Source organism: Arctopsyche grandis, chromosome 5 (assembly GCF_051622035.1).
Source record: "Arctopsyche grandis isolate Sample6627 chromosome 5, ASM5162203v2, whole genome shotgun sequence".
Classification (NCBI taxonomy): Eukaryota; Metazoa; Arthropoda; class Insecta; order Trichoptera; family Hydropsychidae; genus Arctopsyche; species Arctopsyche grandis.
Genome location: NC_135359.1, coordinates 7,536,988 through 7,560,541, shown reverse-complemented (window position 1 = coordinate 7,560,541; position 23,554 = coordinate 7,536,988). Strand labels below are relative to the sequence as shown.

The window sequence follows — 23,554 nt, the reverse complement described above, 5'->3', positions numbered from 1 at the left end:
TTGATAAAAAAAATATCTGTATTGTTGTTTGGACAGTGGTTAATATAGACTTGTATGTACATATATAGTGGGTACATTGCATGTATATTGATATTTAACCAATAAGTATGTATAGTACAGATCACAACCCTGTTCAAATTTCGTATTCGAATACCTATACGATTTTCTTCAGTTTGGTTTCGTCGTTCTCAGTGGGTGGTTGTCTCCACCACGCTTTCATATTCACTAAAATAACGGTTTGTATATATTTTTTCTGAATCTTGAATCGTAGCCACGTTTGAGATAAACTTGAGTTTAAAAATCAAAATTTTGAATTTTGTAATATATGTATGTATAATCTGTGATATCAAGAAAAATCTCACAGAATTGACTTGGTTGCGGGGCAACAAATACAGATAATTTTGTATAAACGCTGACCTTTCGAACGGCTTCTTTTGATAAATTTAGTTACCGGCATAAGCATAACCTACAAAATCAAATATGTACATCCATGTGAACAAAGATTACATTGTCATACATTGGAGTGTATAAAAAAAACAGCATCCATATGTCATGATAACACATGTGCTAGCGTATTCTGTTACATATGTGTAATATAATGTATTATTTTTGATTTACTGTGTTAAGGTCGTCGAAGGTTAACACACACCAAATAAGAAAGTGAATCGAACATACAAATCGATATAATAGTTTAAAAAAAAATGTTTATAACACTTCCAATTAATAAAATTTAAATAATCCGTATAGAAAGTATACGAATTGCAAAAAATCTAAATACTTCTGCAGTTTGATGCAAATGGGTTTTAGTGTTAATAAATTGTTGTAACTTGATGATAAATTATGAAATTTCCTACCCTTACTTGATACACATGTTCAAAATACTATGTAAAATACTGACATGCTTGTGCGAATTTACTCTAAATTATTTTATTGATCTGTCCGGGCTGTGACGTTGCAGACGAGCCCCCTCACTGGCTACCCCAATGGCGACAGGGTTGCCCCAACAGATGTATATTATAAATATTGTATGTACCTATCTGTCCATTGGTTGTGAAACGTTGCATTTTTAATATTGACTTGTATGTAAACTATGCCGAAGTTTGAACTATTTTATTAGAAGAGAAGTATGTGTAAGTTGTACGCAGGACTGTGGAGTCGACTCTAATTATAAATATGTTAAATTGATTTTAAAATCATTTACAAGTATGTATGTACATAAATACACCAGGCCTGTAGATGATGATGATGATGACATAAAGAGTCATTATTTCACCAAAAAATACGATGAATTTGTTATATCTACGAACTTTCCAATATCTCTGGTGTATTAATACAGGATGGTACATATGCATACATATAAATCATTTAATTTTAATTATACGAATAATTGAATTTTTAATACATATTTAGTTTTTTTTTACATTTATTATTAAAAATAATTGCCCTTAAATTTCCGCCATTTTTTTAAACTCTACCTGACACAGTTTTCGCCGCTTTTCGCGATTTATCGCTTGTTAGCCTCTTCTCCTCTTAAGCTTTCAGCTGTGGAATGGTTTTTATTTACATTAATCGTAGATGTGCCCCACATAAAGGAGTTAGAGGTAAACAAATCAGTCATTAAAAAGTCGTGATACTATTCGATCATTTATTTATTTATTTATTCTAAACAGACCATTGTGGCATAACAGGAATTCCTAAAGCGCCACAATGGTCAAAAAATATAACACAAAAAAAAAACAAAATAACAATTAAACATAAACATAAATACATCCATACATAAACATAAAAAATAGCATTTAATAATAACAGATAAAGTAAAAATATCAAATAAAATATAGCATAAGGAATGCCTTGCACCTACAGCCAGTTTCAATAAATATGTAAGAAACAACTACAAATACAAAACATCCCTGTAAGGCCCAAATGGAAGAGAGTTAATCAAAATTTCACTCATAAATCACAATCAATCATGAAAACAATGATGAGCGCAGACTACCAGATAAATGGGTTAGAGTAATTTCCGTCAATTTACGCTCACTAAGGTGGAAAATATCACATTCAGTCTCGGCAGCAACGATTTCATTAAGAAGTCGAATAGCTCTTGAAATAGGAGCCATTCGAAAAAGGACTGCGCGGGCAGGAGGTACAGCCAGCAAATGATGATGTCTACCACGCACATAGTGATTAGGGACATAAAGTCCCAACTGCTCCAGCAACAACGGGCATGACGTATTACCACGTAAGAGCAGGAGAACGAAACGAATTAATGAGAAGTTTCTCCGAAGTTCAAGGGAATTATACCCAAGCATGCCCAAAAGGAAAGGAGTGGGGTAGAGATATGGGTAATACCCATATTCTTTCCTATATAGGAAACGAAGAAATGCTTTTTGCACTTTCTCAATCATCAGAGAGTAATTTGCTTCATGCGGATTCCACACAATTGCATTATACTCTAGCTTACTTCTCACAAGCGAATTGAAAAGCAAGCGAGAAGACAAAGGATTGGAGAATAATCTTGCATATCTCAAAACAAATCCAAGTCGACGAAAGGAAACGTCAGCGACAAACTTCAAACGTCAGCAATCATCAAACTTCCCTCAAAAGAGGCACACTTTGACGGTTTATATAATTAGTCGGAGTAGTTTGATTTTTAATGAAATCGATTTTGACTACGGCCAAAAAACCACGACTCCTGATTGTGTGTAAAATAAAATAAAAATAGTAAAAATAAACGTGACTAAAATCTCGATCACGGAACATTTAACACTCAAAAACTCCATCAATTGAATGCTACCTACGCGAAATATTGTACTAACGAGAACTAGTCGATTGTGGTGCGCACGATCGTTATTTGCGCAATAATCCGTTTATCGTAAAAAATAGCAGTGAGCTCTCTCTGATTTTTTGAATTTTAATTTTACGTGATGTTTCCTAATGAACTCAGCGGGAATCAATCAGCTAAGAATCAATATCGAATTTATGCTGAGATTATGGTTAGTTCATAATATCGAATCGATGAATGTTTCATCACACATGCGGCACTCATAGATATGTACATCGTAAAATAAGATGGAAAAATTTTAATGTATGTACACAATATAATTTGCTAGAGATACATACATATGTAAATATGTATTTGTATGCAAAAGTACGTGAAAAAACTAATAAACTTGAAACATTTGCGTATGACAATGTCTGCATATGAAAAAAAACATCATTTAGCTCTCGGATATATGTAGATCAGTATGATCAAACATATCGAGGGAGATAAATCGAAAACGGAATTTTTATTAACATCCGTTCACTCTCATGATTATATATTCGTGTATATAAATAAACGTGTGGGAGGAAAAAAAACGGTTGTAAAAATCGACAAAAAGTAAATACCACATGGGCAATGTGCACATGTGAAGAGACACGTAAACATTTTTTTTTTGGAACACAGCGAGAAACTTACTAAGTACATATTTCATTCATTCTGTCAAAGAAAAGCTATATTAAAGAAACAGGTATTTATTGTTTCGTTGAGTATGTATATAAACACGGCACTCTTATATGATTATATTGTGCAAAATAGACTTTGAAATTGAATGACGACATATTGAGAATAAATTAAAGTATTACGCAGTAGAAAAAAATGTATTGAATTTAATGTGTAATTAATTGATTCGAAATAAATCTAATTGATTGTCACTTAGTCGTCATTTATACGGTACGAAGAACTGAAGGGACGTGAAGAGCTGCGTTGAATCAGTCGACTATTATGGAATTCTCAACGCGAAACTAGTATTACTATATTTAGAATGAAAAATTTTCACTTGAGATTGTTCCTGTAAAATCTGTGTATTAACAAAAATATACATATAGTATATAATAATCGTCTATTGCGTGTGTACGTGCCTGCGTGCGAAGTGCGTGTGAATGTTCGTTAACATGCGCCGTATCTCTTTCTCTCCTTGGAATCGTACATCGTGGAAAGAGATAAACAAAAGAATAAATTAAAAATACTTTTTTTTTTCAAAAAGAAATACATAGTTAAATTTAAAATTATTAATAAATCATTAATTACGTTGATCCGAATTGCGATATTTTACTGAGTGCACAATTATTTGAACACAGGCCACTAGTATAATTATATATGTAGGTTTAAAAATAAATTTAACTTGCGGTAGCCCTGCAAACACGTCATTGGGGGCTCGTCCGCTTGTCTAACATATTCATGACGTCACAAAATTTGTAAAGGTTGGCGGTAAAAAAATGTTTTGTCATCGAAAGTCCTAGAACTGCGTTTAAATTCTGAACGTAATGCATTCCGTTAGTACGTGCGCGTTAGCACATGGCAATATCGTTCTCGAAGTTTTGTTATAATCTCATTCCAGGTCAAATTCATTGAAAAAAATATTAAATTTTAGATTTATGTACATGTGTAACTTCAGTAGAAAAAAACCTTACATATAAAAGTACAATATAAGAAAATCAAATGAGATTGTAACGCATTCGATAATCAATCACAATTCACGCGTAGATTTACCAAATTAATCTAACATATTGGTACTTTGTAAATAATTTTGATGTAATCGATGTCGAAAATCTGATACGATAAGTCCAAGTGAACTTCAAGCACGTCAGTCATTCAAAAATTTACATGTTCACGTGCTAATTTTCGGTGTTTCTCATACGTTTAAACATTTATTATAACATAGACTTGACAGATAGCCCCAAAGCGTCACTATGGGTATAATACAAATATAAGTATACATGAAACAAGAATTAAAAGCAAAAAAATTAAAAAGCATGTCAAAAAGAAAGAAATATGAATAGTAAAAAAAAAAAAGGTAAATAATAATGATAATTATATCGTGATATGTAGGATGTGTTCGACCAACTCAACATAACTGGCATTGAAGAGATCTAAGGAATGTGCCAGTAAGTTAAGGAGTCGAACAGCTCTCGAGAGGGGGGAGTCCATGAGCACGTTGGTTTTAACCCTAATTGGCAACAAGATATCATGCTTTCGTAAAACCCTATGACTCTCCGCGGCCAAAAACTTCAGCCTCTCCAGGATAGCGGGATTATGAATCTCTCCTCTTAATAATTTTACGAAATGTTTCCCAAGAAATAAATCTCTTCTCTTAGCCAACAAGAGATTTATTTATCTATATATGGGGACAGATATATGTAGATAAAATCCAAATGCTTTATTTAAATTTAAATTACATACATACATATGTCTGTAGTTTTTGATCAAATGTCAAATTCGCCTCTTGCATCATACATACATACGTACGTATGTACATACTCCGTTTCTTATTGTATTTTCGTAATATATAAGAGCTGAAATGAAAGTTGTAGAAATAGTGGATATTTTTCGAAAAGTTCAAGATTTTCCATTCGCCAGATCAAGGTCATTAGAGGTGGTTATGTATGTATGTATGTATATTTATGAGCTTAAAATACACGCGTTGGTTCGATAATAGACGATGTCGTCAAAAAGACGTAGACTCTACAAGTGGGTGTGCCACTGCTGAAAAATACAACCCAAGTCTTGCCAAAACATGTGATTTTTATGTGAAAATTAGCACATTAGCATGAAAACACTGCGTGCCAATTGTCACGAGAAAGCCAAAATTATCTTTTAATTTTAGCTTACTGTATTATTTTATTGGTTTCTGTCCATATCTTATATTAATTTGAAGTTTGCATTTGTACATACTTATAGCTGTATTATGTAAATCAACAAGACTAACAACGTAACAACGGACACGTCCCTCACACAATAAGTTGGAATTGAATCAAGTTGATTACAATTCTGATCGTGTGTTTTTTATTCCCACAGAAGCAGAAAAATATATAATCTTGTTACATCTGAATATTTTACTACGCATTTTTATGTTAATCTATGTGCATATGTGTATACAATGAATTGTATAAGATCTAATTCTGCACCCAAAATCCACATATGTAATATTTTGAACGGTTCGGTAATTATTACGCACAAAGCGATCTCGCAAATATCACTAAAATCTCAAAAATTCCATCCATCGAGATCTATCCACGCGAAATATCATACAAACGAGAACTCGAGTGCCAGATAATCCGTATTCGCGATTTTCATGGCAAAAATTATCGTTTGTGCGATCGCAATGTGCGCAATAATCCATTTACCATTTCCAACATCACAAGATTGCGAATTTTTTATGTACAAAGTCAAACCAAAATTTATTTAAAGAGCTCATTGTATTACATTAGTGTTTTACCCGATGAAATATCATCTCATGGGTGTTGGTCAGATAAGTTATTAAATTAAAAAATAAATGTGTCGGTCCTGTGTTCTATCCGCACGCGGTCAAATTTTTTTCAAATGCATTTAATTTAATATATATTTAATTGTTTAATATGAAAAATAAAAACGGTAAAAACTACCTACCTACCTACATATAAACAATATAAAACACCAAATAGAAAAATTAATTAAATAAATAAGTTTTCAATAGATGGCGGTTAATGCTCAGAGACTCAATAAGCCTAAAGTAAATATTGGTAGCAAACAGTATATATAGAGTTTTTTTCTTTTGTTATTATATTCGTACGGTTGTTGGCATTGTTTTAGCTGCGACGTATATATGTATGTATGTCGAATCGAAACGACTATTATAGTATGGCGAGCGTTATCTTACACAGACACACAAAATAGCGATATTATATATATGATACAATGTAGTTTGAATTTATGGATTATTCCTAACTGATCTCTAACAGTGATTTGGTGGGTAGGATGAACTTTTGGCCAGTTTTGTACTAAATTGATTATGGAACTGCAATCTTACTAAATTAAAAAAAAAATGTGAAAATCTAAACCGGAATGAATCAAACTATTTTTTTATTATTTTATGAATGATTGAATCCAATTCCTCTACCAGTTGAGTTGAAAATGTAACAAATACTATGTATCAAATCAAAATTATTGGATATTATTGTTTTTTTTTTTTAATATTGGTACATATTATGAATGAATTTTGTTTACCTGTATGTATTTGTTCAAAACATTTTGGCAAATATGAGACTTAGAGTTTTTACAGTTTGATTGTATGAATTGTGTTGTGAAGTGTTCTTTAACTCGAAAACTCCACTTAAAAAATTGGCTTAAAAATGTTAGCAAATTTAAGCGCTGACTGAAAAAACTGGACTCATCGAACGAAATGCATGTCCAACTTTGGGAATGACTGGGTGATTGTAAAGTTTGATAGTCTACGTTCACTTGGTGGCCAACAGTTATATTAATCAGATCACTGTAAATTTAGTTGGCGAGCAGCATAGACGTTATGTAAAGTTGTGGTGAAGTTTCTTAGAAGTCTTGTACACAAATATTTCATTAATCGGTATGCTTATTTTACCTTCTGATTAATTTAAAATTTCTTTTTTCAAATTTATGAAATTAAATTTAATCATATGTGTATTTGTTGTTGCAGATATATAGTTTAAGAAAATATTGGCAAAATGGGTGATACGGCGCAGCATATGCTCTCCGTTGGTGAAAAACCTTCAGGAGAGTCGAGAAAATTAACACAATACTTGGCGGCTGCTGCAGGTAATTATTTTACATATAAAATAATCAATTTATTTCAATTTCATTTTTTTAAATATTATATTTATAAATCGGTGAACAGACGTCATAAAACATGGTGTAACTGATAAAATGAAACGAACGCATCAGATTCAATAATCAAATTCAATAATCATATATCTCAAATCACTGTATGTATGTATATGATTCGGGTACACAATTTTAAGTATCAGTACTTCAGAATTTCGGCTTATTTCACATAATTTTGAAACGAATTGTCTGATATTTGATTAAATCAGTTCGATATTATTCGATCAATATCTAAAAAACGTACATCAATATCACTTCATATCATTATTTAAGTTTACATAACATATTCCTTAATTTGTAATATTTTTAATTCAGAATAATATATATAAAAACGGACGAAATGTATGTATGTGAATATGTTTGTATGTGGTGACTGCATCGACAAGTATGGAGTACGGTTGCGACTTCGGTTACTATTACGACGGCAATTGTAGTTGTTTGTTATTATTATTATACACATAACCTTTCCGAAATCAACCGTTAAATATCAACGGGCACAACACTAGTTGTATCATCATCATCATCATCTACAGCCATTCACCATCCACTGCTGGATGAAGGCCTCTTCAACACACTTCCACTCATTTCTGTTTTGCGCGACTCTCACAATCCATCTCACCCCGCACATTTTCCTAATTTCGTCTACCCACCTTCCCTGCGGACTTCCTTTTACCCTTTTGCATTATCTCGGGTACCATTCAAGCACTTCTTTTGTTCACCTTTCGTCCATTCTTCTAGCCACGTGGCCTGCCCATTGCCATTTCAGTCTCTTTACTCTATCCACTATGTCCACTACCCTTGTAGTATACTTGTAGTTTCCTGTCTTTCCTCGTTATGCCGAGCATACAGCGTTCCATACTTCTTTGACGGTTACACGACAATTGGTGCAAGTCCAAAAGGTTCAACGACAAAATGTACCCGAAAATTAGTGCACTGACAAAATGTACCCGCGACAAAATGTTCACGCGACAAAATGTACCCGCGACAAAATGTTCACGAGACAAAATGTCCACGGAAATAATGTTCAATCGACAAAATGTTCAAAAATCCTTTATTTTTTTTTTATTATTATTTTACATTTACTTATTACTGAATGTAATATAAATAAATAAAATATAAACAATGAGATGTACAATATTTGCTAATAATCATTTTATCAAAGTTCAGGCTCGGTTCAATGACGTTAGATTTGATATAACTACATATTACATGTTGATATTTGCTATGTTGCCTATATCATAAAACAAGATCAGCCAATTTCGAAAACGTGTTGAGATGTTAATTGTAGTCATGGTCTTTGATTATTATTATTATAAAGCTAAATTGTTGTTTTAACACCTCGACGATAAGTCATTAGTGCATTTTCAACTCTTCGAATGTAATGGGATCTCGTGAATGGATATTAATTTGCACTTTTGCGGCTTATCAGTGTTCCTTCTGTAAATTATAAGGTTCAGTTTAAATGCACTGTACACTATCCAATTTCTCGCTAGACGTGTTTCATGTAATACCAGTTGTTTAGAATTCAAGTCTGTTCAAATAAATACATGAATTGCCTGAAATGCAAAGTGGCTGGTTAAGTATGCATTATCCACTTAACGAACGTTTACCGCGTTCACTGATTGGGGGGTTCATTATTTGAAATTCAACTGAATTGTTTACTGAATCATCTCAATTGATACCTTATTTGTTTGTCTGCTAACTCAATTGTCTGCGTGCAATATTTTAAACTTTCTTTTCAATTCGTTTTTATTGTTCACTTTCACTTTCCTGTATCTATTATACGAGCGCCGAACAGAGTGCATGATTTTGATATGACTTTTTTCTCAAAAACTTGACCCAACCGCGGTCATTACACTTAACTGTTTCCATTGTTGAACGACCGGTCCATGCAATTCACATAACAGCAACACAATGTGGGTTTCGTGGCGTGGGCGAAATTTTTAACATACGTCTGTATGTATTTTAGAATCAGAATGGCTTAAAAACGTCTATGCATAATGATTGCAGTTCAATGATTGGACTTACAATGGTTTTAAGCACGAATATTTTTACTCAAATCCAAATATGTATATATTCAAACAGACTACACACACACATTATTATGAATATATATATATTATATATATATATATATATATATATATATATATATATATATATATATATATATATATATATATATATATATATATATATTCATATGAGTGGAGTTCCATTATTTAGTGTTTAAGTTAATTGAGATTTTTTTAGTTAATTTGTTTTAATTTGAACTTCTTGAGTTCAAATAAAGTCCAATTGCAAATAAAGCGCGAAAGCAGTTACAGTCTGTAATCTTAATATAAGACTATATGAGACTTTGTACGTAACTATTGTTGGCTCGTAGAAAAACAAATTGAATATTCAAATAAATTTAAATAAAATAACACTATTCAAATAAATTTAATAAAATGTTTACTATTAGATTGGCCATGTTTAAGCGGTTTACATTACAAATACCGAGCGAAGCCGGGTAAAAACACTAGTATGTAATATTTTGAAGAGAAATTGTCAAATATCGAGTGCCCCAGAAGAAATGTTCAAAAGTGCAGCACGGGACGTGTACGTGGACTCCAGTTGTGAGAGGCGTATCTTCGTGTCATTATTAATTCGTACGATTTTATTATTTCGACAATTTTGTCTTACATTTCTTCAAATATGGGAATCACCGTTATCGATCACTATCGAACTTGTCAATACAAGGATAAAATATTACTGAAAACATTCCAAGGGGTATGGTTTCAAAGGGACGCGATGGTACAAATTTGGCGTACTGGAATATTTCTAGCGGTTAAAAAAGTCATCTTTTTTCAAAATTTTTATTAGCTTCATTAAAAAATTATAACATATAATACAGCATTTTTTATTTGGTAAACGCATCTTTAGTAAATATATTTTTTTTATAATTCAACCAGCAGCGTGGACTAGTGGTAAGCATATTATGAGTGGAATCTTAATCTACTCTCTTCCATTTGGGCCTCGCTGTGATTTTATTTTTATTTATATTTTGTTTTATTTTATTTTACTTTTTCTTTCTCCTTTGTATATTTTTATATACTATTTTAATTTTGTTCAGTGTAAACAAAGAATGGGATTTTTTGGATTTTATTTTAAATTTTTACACTTTTGTTATTTTTTTTTCTCTCTGAATGATGTATTATTTTCCTTTTGTTACTTTTTTTTATTATTTTATTTTACCATGTTTTTCTGCTTTTGTTTTTTTCCTTTATTTACAGTTTACTTGTTTTTATATATTTTTCAAATGTAGGCCATTGTGGCGCATTAGGTTCTTCCTGTAATGCCACAATGGTCCAAAACTATTAAATAAATAAACTATTAAATTATGCTTTCGAGCAGAGTGGTCACGGTTCGATTCCCACTAGCAGCTTCTGGCCAGACCTTGGCTTGTGACTCCAGGTCGATCGCTTCTTTTTTTTTTAGTTTGTCAATTTATCTGATTTTCATTGAAACAGTTCCTGTAAAATTGGCATCTCCTTTCCAATCTATCTTGCAAATCTCAAGTTAATCAGTGTCTTGGGGTTCGCCAATTTGTATGAATGCTTCCAAATTTTCTCCATAGATTTCACTGTGGATGATGTTTCTATGAATTCGCATTGCATAATGCTGGTATTGATTGTATTGATCGTATTCTATGTGAATTAGTACACTCGTCGCTTTGGAACGATCTGTAAAGGCGAGTGTACATGTTCGTTTGACATGAAATAAAATAATAATAAATAAAACTGATAATTTTTCATGTGCTGATTTAAAACACGTTCAACCCAGCGTGTACCACCGGTGGCCACGCGGATAGTGCTATAGCAGACTATAATTTTATGGTCCAACTTCATTGAGCACCCCAACACTAAAATTCCTATAAAGCTCTAAAGATTTAGGGACAACTCATTATATAAATTGATTTAATGCCGTCACGCGTAATTGGGTGCCGATATGCGTGAAAGTACTGCTACACGGGCAAATGTATGAAATCATGCGCCGGGTTGAATGTGTTAAAAAATATATTACACATGATGCAAGGAATGCGAAACGTCAAGCAAAATCATATCAACATTACCAAAACACGCAGCAATCTATACCCATATATGAACATACATAGATACGGAGAACACATGACTATATATTTTTTATTCATGGCAACTTTTTTCGATATCAAGTTGACAACCTTTGTGCGCATTACGAATATGCGCGCGTCTACATTGTGGACCAAAACATCTCATCTCTAAATAGTCGTTGAGGCCAAGGTGACTTTGAAAGCAAACGTTCAAGCTTTTACTCCATCTGATCAAACCTAAACTATATGTGTATGTAATAGTTAAGTCGATATGAAATGATGTAGTCAGTTTTGTAAGCCACACGTGCATCCGGCTCAAGTACTTCTTATTAGCACTTCCGTAGCTCTCGTATAAACGGATGCTAATTGTCTTAATTCTTCGACCATCTTTACGCACACGTATGGCGCTGGGTTTCGGTGTCAGAACTAGAACGAATCGATCGTTCTTTGAATATATATTAGTCGTTTTTGTACGCAAACACTTGTGACCTTTTCACCAAGCAACTGTATGCATACGTATATAATTCAGTCAGTCCACGAATAGCGAATTTATTTAACTAGCTTGGAGGTGTGTCTCGGCGTGGTCGTTGGCCACGTTTCTGATTTGTCGTTTGCTTTCAATGAATGAGAATCTAGTCTTGCCAATTGAACGAGTGTTACCGTGCAAATTGTAAATTCCAAATTGTTCTCCGCTCACTGTTGAATATTTCATCGATATCTGTCTTGGAATTGGTAAACGGATTATTCCGCAAAAATCGATCTCGCGCATGTCACTAAATTATAATATAAATAATAATTTTTTTATTCAAGACGATAGGGAGAGTAGTGCAATCCCCATCGTCCATATAAATCTAAAATATAATTTCAAAAGAAACTTTGTAACTACATATGTATGTAAGGTTTGTTGGGAACATCGAAAACAAATCAAAGTCTCCATGACGACGATGTCGATATCGTTGAATGTTATTTTTTTCGATTCAAATAAATTTAATAAAAAAACATATTAATGTTTACTATTAGATTGTTTTGCCACGTTTAAGCTGCTTATATTACAAATACCGGGCGAAGCCGGGTAAAACCACTAGTAATATATAGATAATAAATACAATAGTATTGAATAATAATTAAATAAATAAATATATGTATAAATAATAATAAATAAACATAATAAACATATATACAATATCGCTATTCTGTGTGTCTGTCTGTGTATCTGAGATAACGTTCGCCATACTATAATAGTCGTTTCAACTCGATACACATATGTACGTCACAGCTAAACCAATACCAACAAAACGTAAAAAACGAATAACAAAAGAAAAAAACTTCTACATATATACTGTTTGCTACCAATGTTTCCTCTAAGCTAATAGACGGCGCTAAGTTTCTGAACATTTACCGCTATCTATTGAAAATTTATGTAATAAATTAAGTTTTCTATTGGTGTTTTATATTGTTTATATGCACATACATAGGTAGGTAGGTAGTTTTTACCCTTTTTTCATATTTAACAATTAAAAATAAATATTAAATTAAATATATTTAAAAGTTATTTGAAAAAAATTCGACTATGTGCGGATCAAACACAGGACCATTTTTTTTAATAACTTAATATGCCAACACCCATGCTATGATATTTCATCGGGTAAAACACTAGTAATTAATAATAATAGATAATAATAATAATAAATAATAATAATAAATAATAATAATAAATAATAATAATAATAATAATAATAAATAATAATAAATATAATAAATAATAATAATAATACGTAATAATAATAATAATTAAAGGGCGGATAGGAAGGGTGCTTTTCCCAGGAATCGGGGCGTTTTGGGTATATTTACAAATCTAGAGTGCAAAAAAAAAGGTTCGGCGAACCTTTAACAAAGCACAGCGAACAATTTACAATGAACGGCACGCTTCCGGTCCAGTCACTAATAATAATAAATAATAAAGAATAATAATTAATTAGTTAATCCCGATCACGGGACATCTTGTAGAGATGTGCGCGAGATCACTTTTGGTGAAGCGGAATAATCACCGAACACTTGGAATTAGTGCTATAAATACTCCTTGTTTAAACACATTTATCTTGACCTAAGATAGCCTCTGTATTAGAAAAATTCTATACGCAATAAATATTTATTGCTTTACATATACAAACAAGCCATGCATAGTCGTTACGCGATTCTGTTAAATGTATTTTGATGCAACCGTTACAAAATTACGTGCAATCCAGTCGTTAACTCGCGTAGTTAAATTTTAATGTGCTATACACTAAAATTTAGATTTTATGATCAATAATGCAGCGATTATTTATGTATATGTACATTTGGTTCAAGTTCAAAGACTGCTCTATTATACAATATATTATTTTCGGCTTTTGATTAAAGTGTGCCGTCGACCGTTGCTAAAAGCTGATAATTGGTACTTTTCATTGTCACAAATTCTCAATTATGTAGATATGCTTGTTTAATTTGGGCTTAAGTTAAAACCCGGAACTTTTTATCGATCCAACACAAATGTTGTTGATATGCAACGAACTTTCAACGTCCTTGAAAAATGGTTGGTATTTTTACGTGTTGTGTTTTCCATTCGGAAATATTATGCATACTTTCATGAATTTATATAACAATTTTAAAATAAAATACACGATTATCAAGCAATGCTGTTCAAAAAACTATCGAAGCATAAAGTGACGTTTCAATTAAATTTTTAAAAAATTTTACGTCTCGGAAAATATTAGCATGTATTTTACAGTTCTTCTCAAAAACCGTTCTATGTACCATTACGGCGAAAGCACACTGAGTGGTACGGAACTTCATGTTCTTGAATTCGGGTGTAGTTGCACGTGCAGAATGCATATTTTTCTACAGCATTTCTTCAAATTCAACGTTATCGATCACTGTCAAGCCAGGATAAAACAAGATAAAATATCACTGAAAACATTCCAGGGGGTGATTTTTGGAACTGTGTTTCATGTATATGGGCTAGGGGTGCTGCGTTTTTGTCGCATGTTTAAAATCAGGGGCGGCTCGTGACATTTAAAACAGCTGAGGCACGAGGAGGACAAAACCACCCCACTACATATGACTTTTTTCCGAAAATACAAACGTAATACATTTGTAGCAACATTTTATGCAGGAAAAATAACTTTTTTAAAAAATTTGGTGACTCGTCAAGACTTAACATGTGTTTCTTTGTTAAATAAATCTTGACGAGTCACCAATAAAATACTAAATTTATTTTCATTTTTTTTGTTAGAAGAAATTTGTATGGGGCAGTGCCCAGTTGCCCTTAAGAGGGCTGGACACCAGCGCCTTGTCCATACAAACGTATTACACTTCTCCCTTCCTCAATTATGGCACTAGAGAAATTATTTTTTAATATGCTATGGATATCCACCATAGGCATGTTTCTATCTTTTTATTTTTTGTATTAGTTATTTTTTATAGGAGCTAGGAGCCACCAAACATCGATAAAATCGCCTCGTTTTTACACCCACGAAAAGAGTCCAGCGTGCTAATTTAACGATTGATTTTTAAAAAAATACGAAGACACAAACATAGAAAATATCTTTATCATACAGATGATGATTTTTTTTTTAAATTGGTTCAGTTTCGGAGGAGAAAACTGGAGAATACGAAACCTCGATTTTGTCGATTTTAAATACGTATTATCTGGTCGAGGCGCAACTGTCGCATTCACTTAATATACATATTGATATACATTGTCGCATTCACTCAATATATATGTACATTCACTCAATATATGTATGTATATATCGAAGAAAGGAACGGCAACAAAATTAAGGTTTCGGGTATCCAGCCCTCTTAAAGACTGTTTAAATCAAAAAAAAAATACGTACCACATACAGTTCATTGTGTTTTGGCCCTTATCCTTTCATGTTTCACTAAAAACCACAATGGCAACGTGATGTTAAAATTACAGACAAAGCCGACACAAATTTGTATTTAGGCTAAAGTACCTATTTATTTACTCAGATGCATAAACTTGGGTGTGCAATGACCATATATTATGTACATATGTTTGTTGGAAGCATATATTTTTTTAACTTTAAATATCATTTATTCTTTTTTGTCCTTTAAATGAATATATAATAATGAATTCTTAACAAAGTCGTCAGACTGATTTTTTCGCTTGTTACTAAAAAATCTTGAATTGAACGAAATTCTCAATAATTTGAATACCTGATAGAGAAATAAAAAAATAACATCTTGTGTATGTACTTAGTAGTAATTACCAAATGTAGTTAGCAGATCTGTATGTAATATATGTAAGCTCTGACTGAGCCCGGAAGTCCAGTATCTGAACCCAGTGTATGCAAATCAGAAGCATTTATATGTTTAATAGCAATTAACTGATAGGTTATTTGTTATCTAGAAAACCAAATGTACCCAGCTAGTGTTTTTCTAGCTTTCGGCAGCATAAAAGCGTTTATTTATCGTAGCGTTGAGATACGATGTACATGTACATATGTAATTAAAATCTGAAAATTTTTGCGCCACGCCTGCAAATCTGGCCAATGGCCGTCGAGCAATATTTAACCTTCGAATGACGAGCGTAATATTTGATGAAATGTTTTTGTTTCGCCTTTTGAACACGGTTCATTTGAAAAGGAATCTAAAAAATGAAATAAAAACTTCATACAAACAATTACTCAATTCCATTCATATGACGTAGAACGACAGTGACATTGAACGGTGTCAAAAAAAATGTTCTCGTCGACCCTTGGCCCTTTTCAAACAACAAATGACGCGTTCGCCATTTTTTTTTAACATACTGCATTAAGATTGATATCAATTGACGAATCGAAATAAGAAATCAATAAGTTTAAATTTGTACAACTTCATTGAAATCATATACTATCTATCTGTCGTGCAAAGTACCTTAATTTTTTTGATGTATTAACAAATTAAATGTACCCTTTTTTTACGAGGCTTTTCTATGTTTCACTTTGCAAACGATTGAGCTAAAATTCTTACACACTTCCGATCGTTTTGAAACTTTGCCATTTTTTAATTGATCAATTTTTCCAAAAACAACTATATACATATATATATTTTTTCAAATTAATTCGTAAATGTTAAAATGGGACAAGACAGTAATTAATTAGTCTGTAGTGAGTGTTTATTATACATAGATTTAAATACAAAATTTGGTGGTTATACATAACTAGAAACTTAGCGTTGTTTAACCATTTGAATGTTGACCTACGCCGATCGGCGTTTTTCGATCAGTCTACTTGTTATATCATGTTAAGAAACTCTTCTTTCATCCACATTTAAAAAAATTAAGGTAATGATTAGAGTACGGATAGCCGAGGTGCCGCTCATTGTTAAATTGTTGTAAATGCTTTGTAAAAAAAGTTCGGCAAACCTTTAACAATGCATTTACAACATTTGAACAATAAACGGCACCTTGGTTATCCGGGCTCTAGTAATGATACTGTTGCGTAGGGGTGGGTGGAGGATCCAAGTAAAAGGCCAAAGTCGTTTCACAGCATTTATCGATACACACACTGGCAGTGCTCCGTCCAGAATGTCTTGATATCTTGATGTCTTGATAGTACCGCCTATAACGGATAGGTCGCTCAGGGCATCTTCAACGTCCGGTTACTTCCCTGTTGTTTAGGCATGTACCCGGATATGTATTCCCACGATACTCAGTCCCACGCTATCGGTCACTTCTGAGAACTCTACCGGAATGCGACCGAGTTACCGCTACCCCCTGTATCTTATTGTTAGCCGACTTGTACTTACGCCTGGAGATAATCCTTGAAACCAATTATAACGGCTGCTCCTTTTAGAATACACTACAATACTATTAGATATCCAGGACCAATTTTTTAAAATTACTTATTGCTTTGTAACTAGTATAGAAATGAAGTCCAGAAGAATTTTTTATATTAATCTGATTTTAAATAATAGTTAATCCTTTGAATGCTGACCAACGCCGATCGGCTTTTTGCCAACAAGCCCATGGGTCTCGAATACGCCGATAGGCGTTGTATTTTGAGTATGTAAAAAATAAACAAGAATTCTACCCGCTACGCCTTTCAGGTAGCATTGCAAAAAAAATGCATTGAACATTGGCCGTGTAATCCGTGTCATTCATTTGTAAACGTTTATAAAGACTCGTTTACACTGGAATCTCTGAATTTATAACCATAGCAGAATTACCCGATGGAAATCCCTAACTGATAAGTATTTTAGATTGCGGCTTGGCATTCAGATTGTGAGCTTCATTTTAATAACAATGAAGAAGATGGAACTAGTTTTGGAAAAATACATTTATCACTCAAAGGGTTTGCATGTGGGAGCACCTAGAACCCAGCCTCCAAACTTTACATAGACTGCCTAAGGTCTAAGTTTAAAATTCCATGAGATAGTATACTGAATTTTGTAATTTGCATTGAATTGAGAATTGTAGATTTACATAATTGACAAACAAATGTAAATCTTTATATAGTACATCGTTAAAACAATTGCTAAAAGTAACTATGTATGTACATATGCATTGGTAATTCAACGAAATAATTGAAATTACGTTGTAGTATAATGCCTTAGCACACTTCTTAGTATAATATTTGTGTGAATCCAAAACATTCTACATATACGTATGTAGATAATGTCTATTGAATTAAGATTAGATCTAATATTTTAGATTTTAGCAGTTGTAAAGATTTGCTTGCTTGTGCGTAGCATTTACATACACGTACGTATACTTGCATAAATTCAATTCAAATTCATATTTTGGCTTTTTAGCAAAAGTTATATATTGGCTTTTAGCATTAAAATAAGTTGAATAATAAATTTTATGGTTTTATCCTTTCTATTTAAGTACATATCCAATTTATCATATTGTGGTTTGTTCGGTGGAAAATTCAATGACTTAGTTAGTATTTTGGTTACGTGCATTTTCACATGTGGTTTTAAATGACTAGGAAAACAGTGGATTAAATTATTATTACTAATATTTCCAGGATGTAAAAATCATACAGTATATAGGAAAAAAAATATTTTTACTAAAAATGAATTTGTATGACTTTTTTTCACCAAACGTTTATTTCGTCGTTTAATCACTATAAAATAAATTTCCAAGTGAACTTCCTCTAAAAATACCTTATTTTTCGCTGTATAAAATAACTTGTGATAAAAATTAAGTAAGTGATAAATAAGTGATAAAAATTTATTGTAAACTGTTTTAAATGCTAAAAAACAAGTTGTTAATTGAGGAAAGGCAGTTGTTCAACTGGTCGTCACAATTGCAACGTTTTCAATGTTATAAATTTCTATGATGTTCATGAAATACTGGCAAAACCACAAATATATTATTAAGTGAACTTCAAATGAACTTCATTTTGACTTTTATATTGTTCTATAGCAATAGCAATTCAGTGTGAGCTTTTAATAAACGTATACCAACTTCTTGAATATTGATGTTCATAAAATCTAGGTCGTATATGAAAACTGGATTTCTCACAATTGATATCAATTACAAAACTAGCCTAAATTTAATCTGTAACAAAAAAAGAAACAACTTTCACTTTTGAAGTCTGTTCACCGAACCATATACATTGCCCAATTTACGCAATCGGAATAAATTGGCTCACCAAAACAATTCTATTTTGGAAACGTAAATATCTCTATAAAATACATAAATATTTAACATTTCGCTATTATTAAATTCCAGCGAGCTTGGGCGCAGTCACCGCCGGAACGATCCTCGCTTGGACATCTCCTGTTTTATCACAATTAAAACCTCCAAACAATACTGCACCCCTAAATATAAGTGAAGGTAATTACAATGGAATCATACAATTTAAAATATTCAGCTATTATGTATTACATTCATTTAATAATGCAATCAATTTTTATTGTTCTTTGTAGTAGTTTTAACAGCTGTCCGAGAAAATTTCACCGCAACCGAAACTTCAAATATATATATAACAGAAGAGCAAGGTATATTTAAAATTTTTACTGACAGGTTATACAGGGTGGAGAAGACAAAATTAGCCGATCAGTATCTTGTAAATGAATATTTTATTTAAAAGGTTGTGGCTATTTGCAGGTACTATATCTGAAAATTATTGGCTATTTTCAGGTACTTTATCTGCGACAGGCGCAAAGACTTCTGCGCATGCGCGTAAACTGTCACTGTCAGCGTGTTTACTGTTAAAATTTTGTTTTAAACCTCTTAAAATTTAGTTCGAACTCGTAAAGTGACGTAGAGTAAAAAATATAATCCAAATTAGTTAATATTATTAATTGTTAGAAGATTATTATCATATACAACGTATAGATCCTACATACAAGTACAAGCCGCGAACTAGCTAATTGATATAAATCTATTATAATAACGTGCGAAATTTATTTGCCTCATGTATAATGAACGATTGATTAAACAAGCCTAGCATACATTAAATATAAGAAATTATAATCGGATTATAAGTTCACGCGCATGCGCAGAAGACTTTGCACCTGTCGCAAATATAGTACCTGCATGCAAATAGCCACAACCATAAATAAAACCAACTATAAATGTAGTACATACAACACTGAAAATAATGCCACTTGCATATGTAAGTGAGTTCAGCATGTTGTCGAATATTGTCTGATACATATCATCTAATTTTTCCTGTCTCCCTGCATTTAAATATATTAATCTTTATATTATATACATATGTACTCATAATCAATATTTCAATTTTAGGTTCATGGATTGGTTCATTCCTTGCTATCGGTGCACTTATATTTGCAATCCCTATTGGAATGTTAGCAGAAGCCGTCGGAAGAAAAATATCCATTTTAGCTTTAGTAATACCGTTCCTCATCAGTTGGGTTTTGATTATTTTCGCTAATGGCGTTGAAATGATTTATGCTGCAAGATTTTTCAGTGGAATTGCAACTGGTACATTGATCTTTTTAATCAAATATAAAGAAAGATGGCAGTAATTGACCAGTGTTTGGTATTATAGTTAGCCACTTGGGACTATGCATATATACTTCTATCCATTAATAGTAAACGAGCGCACCTTTGTGGGCACTCTAATGCATTTGCTCAATATATATAGAATCAAAATGGTCAATTATTATACATATGTAGATCAGACATTTTATAATATTTATTAATATAATCAATGCAATACGTATTTTGTTTCAGGTGGTATATGCGTCACAGCACCTATGTACATTGGTGAAATAGCTGAAACGTCTATTAGGGGTGCTCTTGGATCATTCTTCCAATTGTTTCTCACTATCGGCATCCTTTTTGCTAATCTTATCGGTGGCGCACTAACATGGAGGATTTTTTCCGTTGTTTGTTCCATCATCCCTGTAATATTTGCTGTCGCATTTTTCTTTGTACCTGAAACTCCACAATATTTACTGAAGAAGAACAAATTGCGGGAGGCTGAGAAATCTTTACGCTGGTTGCGGGGACCCAATTTTGATATTAGCAGTGAAATCGAGGCTATGCAAAAGGAAGTTGACAATGCCACACAGAACAAAGCTTCACTGAAAGATTTGGTTGTCAGTAGAGCAAACAGAAATGCTTTGATTTGCAGTTTAGGCTTGATGTTTTTCCAACAGTTCAGCGGAATTAACGCAGTCATCTTTTATACTGTGGATATCTTCAAATCAGCTGGAAGTGATTTGGATCCGTTTATTGCTGCCATAATTGTTACTGTAGTACAAGTCATATTTACGATTGTATCATTCTTACTTATAGAAAAAGCCGGTAGACGAATATTGTTGTTGCAAAGTTGTATTGCAATGGGATTGAGTCTTTTGGTGATTGGTATATTTTTCAACTTCAAAGATGGTGGAAAAGATGTTTCAAGCATTGGGTGGATTCCTCTCACCAGTATGGTCGTTTTCATTATAACATTTTCTCTTGGCTTCGGGCCTATCCCCTGGATGATGATGGGAGAATTATTTTCCGCCGAATGTAAAGGAGTTGCTAGTGGAATTGCCGTCATGTTAAATTGGATTCTTGTATTCGTTGTTACCAAATTCTTCCCGACGATGGTCTTAACCTTGGGCAAAGACATTACTTTTTGGATATTTGCAGGTTTCATGTTAGCAGCGGTATTTTTTGTATATTTCGTAATACCCGAAACGAAAGGGAAATCTAGTGCACAAATTCAAGCTCAGCTTGCAGGGAAATAAATTCACATAGTTTTAGGAAAGTTTTTTACACATAAGATTAGTTTTCTTATATGCATGCTTAGTCACATTGCCATATCTTGATAGATAACATGAAATGTCTTAATTTAAAAATTGTAATAACACCTATTGGTGGTTATGAAGTTTAGTTTTGTGTTTCACACATGATCATGATATTAAATAATTCGATTTATTTTTGTAAAAATATGACACACTTTTAATTTTTGACCATATTATTATTCTTTACTTTTATTTGGTTCATAATGGATGAAAAACATTATTATTTTTATAATGTTTGTACCATATTCATACCATGACAGATTATTTTTTATCAATGAAGAATTTTCCAAAATGAATGAATTAAAAAATTTCCATAGAATTATTTTTAAAATGAATTTTTATACATATTTATATATTGTAATAAAATAATTGTAAGATACCTTTGATTATATTTTAATGATTTTAAGTAGGACGTATATATTTAATGAATTTTAGTATAATTTGATATTGTATAAATTGTTTTAATTTTAATATTATTATGTAAATTGTATAGTTTTATATATTGCTCAATAGAAATAGAAATAATAGATTTTGTTCTGGCATTCATACATACATACATACATTGTTTGTGAACTAAATTCTTTATTATATACATACATAATATAACATGTCACAAACAACACCACATAGGTACGCTGAATGTTTAGAAACTACTGAAAAACAACTTGTTTTCAATCATTTTAAGTGACATAATTAAAGAACATATGATGAATTTTAATGTAGACTGTATATCTTTTATCTAGTCAGTTTGTTAAAATAAGAGACAATGTAGTATGTGACACACATACATATATATATCCTCAGTATATGACTTTCATTCTTTTACAAATTGGTAATCGAGGCAAAGAGCGTGAGTAAACCAACTCTTATTTTACGTTAAAATTTAGTTATACAATGAGTTAATATCCAAGCTGCAATAGAAAGATGTAACAAATATATTACAGCTAACAATGAATCATAAACGATAGTTTATGGGTCATTAGCTACTAGTATTTGCATACTTTTGCCAAGGTAAAAAAATAATAATGAGAAATGGCTACCCGTCCAAGTGTTCACTAGTCTCAGAATTACCCCATAATATCATTTTTATTGTTCTAATAAAACTTTTGGCAAAAAAATGCCTTTTTATTTCGTGTACATACAATCCAAAAGCAATCTGTCGAAACCTGAAAAATGTTGGAACTGTTATTTAAATTTTCTTTATGGGGCTTGAACTTTTATATGATTAAACTGAAAAACTGCTCACAATTTTTTTTTTGTGAATTGGAATATTTGTTTAGAAATTCATATAAGTTTAAAACTATTGGTTATAGTTCCTTGAATAGACAATTTTTATGTTGATATGTACTTGTTTAATTTTATTTATTTTGTGCAATTATGTATTAAAAACGATTTTTCGAATGCCAATAAATTATTTTTCAGAACAAAATCATTTGTTTTTCTATTATATAATCCTCAATAAAACTTACACTAATCCCCGTTTCTTTTTAATGAGGAAATTCATCATTAAAAACTGGTAATACATTATAATA

General features: G+C 31.9%; 1 protein-coding gene across 4 annotated transcripts; it reads left to right on the top strand.

Annotated features, from left to right (window-relative positions):
- The first annotated feature begins 170 nt into the window (after nucleotides 1–170).
- Nucleotides 171–23,447, top strand: LOC143912143 (facilitated trehalose transporter Tret1-like). Of its 4 annotated transcripts, none has more exons than XM_077431363.1 (6): nucleotides 171–236; nucleotides 7,470–7,588; nucleotides 19,489–19,593; nucleotides 19,686–19,757; nucleotides 20,509–20,706; nucleotides 20,959–23,444. In XM_077431363.1, exons 2-6 carry the CDS (start codon nucleotides 7,498–7,500, stop codon nucleotides 21,963–21,965), a joined length of 1,473 nt encoding a protein of 490 aa, XP_077287489.1. In that variant the 5' UTR covers nucleotides 171–236; nucleotides 7,470–7,497; the 3' UTR covers nucleotides 21,966–23,444. The 4 variants fall into 4 exon arrangements, with proteins under 4 accessions (XP_077287489.1, XP_077287491.1, XP_077287488.1 ...); XM_077431365.1 differs by having other exon boundaries at nucleotides 172–236; nucleotides 19,689–19,757; XM_077431362.1 differs by lacking the exon at nucleotides 171–236 and adding an exon at nucleotides 7,285–7,379 and having other exon boundaries at nucleotides 20,959–23,447.
- The last annotated feature ends 107 nt before the right edge of the window (nucleotides 23,448–23,554 follow it).

Bases quoted from the DNA above. Each gene is read 5' to 3' on its own strand.
- LOC143912143 (XM_077431362.1), top strand. From the start codon at position 7,498: ATGGGTGATACGGCGCAGCATATGCTCTCCGTTGGTGAAAAACCTTCA. The intron at 7,589-19,488 runs GTAATTATTTTA...ATTAAATTCCAG, and splicing joins ATACTTGGCGGCTGCTGCAG to CGAGCTTGGGCGCAGTCACC. The intron at 20,707-20,958 runs GTACATTGATCT...ATTTTGTTTCAG, and splicing joins TTTCAGTGGAATTGCAACTG to GTGGTATATGCGTCACAGCA.